Consider the following 5,109-nt stretch of genomic DNA (forward strand, 5'->3'; position numbering starts at 1 on the left):
AGGTTTATAAAAGATGTTTTATGTTAATGTTTATTCACAGAAGAGACAATAGACATTAGGTTTAACAATAATAATAATAATTATTATTATTATTAATGTTTATTAAAAGGAGACAATATATGCTTTGGGTTTATTAGAAGGAGACAATATATTTTATTAAGAGACAAGAGACATTATTAAAAGGAGACAGTTTATGCTTCATGTTTATTAAGGGGAGAGGCCTCACTTTATTAAGACGAGTTTGCCTATTTTTGTTTGTTAAAAGAGACAAGAGACAGTTTGTTTATTAAAAGGAGACAGCATACTTTATTAAAAGAGACAAGAGACAGTTTGTTTATTAAAAGGAGACAATATATTCCTGAAGTTTATTAGAAGGCAGCATACTTAATGCTTATTAGAACAGACAAGAGACAGTATGTTTAATAAAGAGAGACAAAAGATATTAGTATTAATAGTCGTATAAAATTACGTATTGATTTTGTATAGGAGAAGCAACAAAGAGAGACAAACAATCAAAGAAAAAGCGAAGAAGAGACAGCTAAAGGCTCTCCTTCACAAACCCTAAACCCTACGTCCTAAACCCTAAACCCTGCTGATGATTTTTAGGGTTTTAGGGTTTAGGGTTTTCTTGCTTTGGGAGACAAGGAGACAAGAAATGCAGCAGATGAAGAGGAGGAGACAGCAAAAGGAGACAGAGAAATTAACTTAAAGAATGCAGAGCAGCATCTGCTGCTGCTGGTTTTATTTGCTGCTGTCTCTTTGTTGGTGTCTGTCTCCTTTTGTGTCTCTGTCTCCTGCTGTCTCCTTTTGCTTTTCTATCTCTTCACATTCATGCTAGTGTTTCTGTTTAGGGTTTGTCTGTTAAAACAAACCCTAAACCCTAGACCTTCCAGGGTTTAGGGTTTAGGGTTTGGGGTTGTTGACTTCCTTGCTTCTTTTTCTTTGCTGTATCGCTCTCTCCGTTGCCGCTAATTGCGCCCGTACACACTCCCTCTCACAAACCCTAAACCCTAAACCCTAATTTGCTAGGCACTGGGTTTAACATATACCCCAATACTTTAGTTGTTTCTCGAGAGGCGTCTCTCTCTTTATTGTAATTAAAATATATTTATTTCTGAATAAATTATAAACCCTAAGTTATTAACAGAAGCCCTCACCTGCAAACCCTAAACCCTAAACCCTTTTCGCTGGGCCCCGTGCGGGCTGCTGGGGGGCCGCCGGTTCGGCCGGTGGAGAGGCAAACCCTGACGCGCAAAACCCTAAACCCTAAACCCTAAACCCTTATCTTTGTTTTCAAGTTGTTTTAAATATAGAATAGGGCTTTTAAGCCTGGGGTTTAGGGTTTAGGGTTTAGGGTTTACGGTTTTGCTTCCGCAGCTTTCACCCTCCAGGCAGTGGACCTCGTCCACTGCCGACGCTCGCGGACCCGAAACCCTAAACCCTAAACCCTAAACCCTAAACCCTAAACCCTAAACCCTAGACCTTAGACCATAAGACCCGTGTTCTGCATTTCAATGTGCTGTCCTCCCTTCCCGCCACCGACGAATGGTTCCGCCCCGTGCACAAACCCTAAACCCTAAACCCTAAACCCTAAACCCTAAACCCTAAACCCTTGAGGATGGAGTTTCGGCGCGAGCTTCCTCTGGCTGTAGGGAAGGCCCCTGCCCCCAAAGTGGCTGAGTTTAGAGCTGCAATGACAGCAGCAGGGGCTCGTCGCTCTTCTCAGGAAGGAAAGAAGCAGCCGCAGCCGAAGCAGCAGCAGAAGCAGCAGCAGCAGCAGCAGGAGGAGGAAGCAGCACACAATAAAAGGGAGACAGCAGCAGCACAAGGAGACACCGGAGAGGTGGAGCAGGAGCAGCAGTCTGCTGCTGCTGCAGGGGTGATTTGCTGCCGCTGCGGCGTGGATGCCCCCGACCTGCTGCTGCTGCAGTGCCAGCACCTGCTGTGCTTGCCTTGTGCTGCAGCACAGCTGCTGCTGCAGTCGCAGCAGAACCCTTTGTCTCCCTACAACTGTCTCCTTTGTCCCTGCTGCAGTAAGGAGACACTCCTCTCGGACAAAGCAACAGCTACCCTCGTCAGGCAGCAGCCTCATGCACCACGACATCAAACTAGACAGCAAGCCTCAGCAACAGCAACAGCAGAAGCAGCAGCAGCAGCAGCAGCAGCAGGAGCAGCAGCAGTAGCAGGAGGGTTAAGGGGCCCCAGTGGGGGCAAGGAGGAGGTGCTGCTGCCTGCAGCAGCAGCAGCAGCAGATGCTGCTGCTGATACTGAGTGGCAGTTTATTTGCTGCACTTGCGAGAAACGAATCTCTGTTGTATTTTGTAGAGATTGTGCTGCGAACTTTTGTAAAGATTGCGCTGTAGAGACGCATGCACCCAGAGGTATGCTAATGTGTCTCCTTTTCTGTCTCCTTTGTTTCATTCTTTCGTTTGCTGTTGATTTGTCTGCGTCTTTGTTTGTTTTTTTGTCTCCTTTCCCCCTTTGCTTGTCCGTCTGTTTGTTTGTTTGTTTGTTTGTTTGTTTGTTTGTCGGCTTTGTTCGTTTTGTTTGTTTATTTGTTTGTTTCTTGCTCTTCCTCCTTGTTTGTTTGTTGTTATCTTTGCTTGTTTGTTTCTGTCTCTGTTTCACTGTAAGTTGCTTTGTCTCCCTTTCTTTCTGTCTCCTTTATGTTTGTAATATTGCTATCTTCTTTATGTGTTTCTGTCTCTGTGGCTGCTGCTCTTCAGCTGTCTCTTCTTCTTCTGTCTCCTTCGTTTGATTTGCAGTCTTCCGCTGTCTCCTTTGCTGTATTTCTTTGTATGAGGGGTGTCTCCTGGTGTCTCCTTATGTATGGTTCTATTTCTGCTTCTTTTGATTTGTCTCTTCTTTTACTTTGCTTGTCTTCTGTGTCTCCTCGACGTTGCTTCGTCTCTGCTGTTTGCTGCTGTCTCCTCTTAGCTTCCTAGTGGGGGCCGTCTGTCTGTCTGTCTCCTTTTCTGTTTCTTTATTTCTGTCTTCTTCTCTCTTTGTCTCTTTTCTTAGCTCTATCTGACTCTCTTTTTGTCTCTCTTTGTCTTCACTCCTCGTTCTCTCTCTGTCTGTCTCTTCGTCTTCTCTCTCTGTCTGTCTGTCTCCTTCACTGCCTGTCTGTCTTTTTTTCTTCTCTCTCTGTCTGTCTCTTTCTCTTCTCTTCCTAATTATACTCCTCTATCAATCTATTTTTATTTCCTCGCCTATGTGTCTCCTTTCTTTGTCTCTTTCTGTGTTTGCTTCTGTTTCTGCTGTATGAGTGTCTCCTTTTTCTTTTGCTTCCGGTTGCCTGTGAGTATATATATATATCTATATATATATATATATATATATATATGTATGTATGTACATGTATATATATATATAATATACATTATGTATATGTATTTCTGTATCTTTTTTGTGTATTTGTTTTGTTGTTGTAATGTTTTTAATGCTTTGTGTCTCTCTTCTGAATGCGTTGCGGTGTATATGCAGGTGCAGACCCCTCCGTTGTTGCTCGTTTGTCTCAGCATCGTTTTTCTCCTTTGTCTTCTCGGGGTGTATGCCCAACTTTACCTCTTTCAAATGCAGCTCGCTGCAAGTTGAGGGCAATAGATCATTATAAGAGGCTGGATGACTGCGAGCCTTTTCTAGAAGTTGCTGCTGCTGCTGCTGCTTCTGCTTCTGCTGGTGCTGCTTCTGGTGCCTCTAAGACAGCAGCAGCACGCGGGGGCCTCACAAAGCAGCAGCAGCAGCAGCGGCAGTCTGGGCGAAGACGCTCTGCTGCTGAGAGCAGCAGCATTAAGCAGCAGCTGCTGGAGGAGGAGATAAGTGAAGGAGACAGCTCTCGAGTGTCTCTTGAGGAGGTTGTTAATACGAGAGTGCCTGTTAATGCCTTTCCTCGTCTTTGTTCTGTCTCCTCTGTCCCTTGCGACCTGCATGCAGGTAAGCCTTCGCAGTTTTTCTGCTGCAGCTGCGGGGGCCCCGCTGTATGTGCAGAGTGTATAATCTCCGGGCCCCATCAGAGACACCCGGTTGTCTCTGTGGAGACAGCTTGGCTAGAGGCTCTAGGGAGAGTAGAAATAGAATTAAATGCTGCTGTTGAGAGAACAGAAGAAGATGTTGCAAGCGCGCAGGCCGTCTTGCGAGATTGTCGGGCAGAGTGGTCTTCGTCTTTGGCGCAAGACAAGCAGCTGCTGTCTCTAACTTTATTTCAGGTGAAGAGACAGCTACAAGAGAAGCAAAAGGAGACACTTGCGGCTTTCGCGGCTTTCATTGAGGGCTTCTCTGCTGAATGCAACGCATTCAGAACCCTCATACACACCAAAATGAAGCTCTTAGAGACACGCTGTGCTGCAGTAGCAGAGAAGAAGGGGGCCCTAGACCCACACCTGCTTCTTACCTATCTAGGAGATGAATATACTGCTACTCAGAAACTAATAGATGCAAATATACCCGCTTCTTTTAAACATCTACCCGACAGCAGAAATGCATTACTTGATAATCTCCAGCAAACCACAATAGACCTCCTCGGTCATCTAGCAGTGCTGCGAAGTAAAATACAAAACAAACAATCATCTAACATTTAGCAGGGGGCCCCTATATACCTAAATGCAACGGGGGGCCCCCTCTGCTGCTTCCTGCTGTCCCCTTGCTAATGTCCCCTATTAAGGGCCCCTTTCTCCGGCAGCAACAACACAGCAGCAGCAGCAGCTGAGCAGCAGCAGCAGTGCAGTAATAGCAACCTCACTTTGCTGCTTGCTGCTGCCTCCATGGGGACTGTTCCTGTCTCCTAGAGAACCTGAAGGACTTGCAGCAGCCTCCAAAGGAGACACTTGTGAATTTTTCTTGTTCTTGTTTGCTTTAATCTGACTCTGTCTTTTTTTCGATGTCCCACGTTGGTGCAAACACCATTTGCACTGTGGGGTGTCTTCAGATGTCTCCTTCTGTCTTCACCTGCCTGTCCCTGCTTTTTTGTCTCCTTCTGTCTCGGTCTCCTCTCGCTCTGTCTGTCTCCATCTTAGCCTGCCTGCTACTCAGGTGTCTCTTGTCTGTAGCCCTAAACCCTAAGACCCCTCCAGTAAGAGCTTGCTAGCTTCTCCTAAGGTAAAGAAGGCC

At 45.7% G+C, this 5,109-nt stretch overlaps 1 protein-coding gene across 1 annotated transcript; it reads left to right on the plus strand.

Moving 5' to 3' along the window:
* Positions 1-1,618: 1,618 nt before the first annotated feature.
* EAH_00052190 (B-box zinc finger protein, putative) lies at positions 1,619-4,270 on the plus strand (the record flags this gene model as incomplete). The annotated part of the gene is made up of 3 exons (XM_013391167.1): positions 1,619-2,381; positions 3,487-3,936; positions 4,209-4,270. The coding sequence occupies 3 exons, from the start codon at positions 1,619-1,621 to the stop codon at positions 4,268-4,270; spliced, it is 1,275 nt and encodes a 424-aa protein (XP_013246621.1).
* Between the last annotated feature and the right edge of the window lie 839 nt (positions 4,271-5,109).

The sequence above is a fragment of the Eimeria acervulina genome, genomic scaffold (genome assembly GCF_000499425.1).
Source record: "Eimeria acervulina Houghton genomic scaffold, Eah_scaff925, whole genome shotgun sequence".
In the NCBI taxonomy this organism is placed as follows: domain Eukaryota; phylum Apicomplexa; class Conoidasida; order Eucoccidiorida; family Eimeriidae; genus Eimeria; species Eimeria acervulina.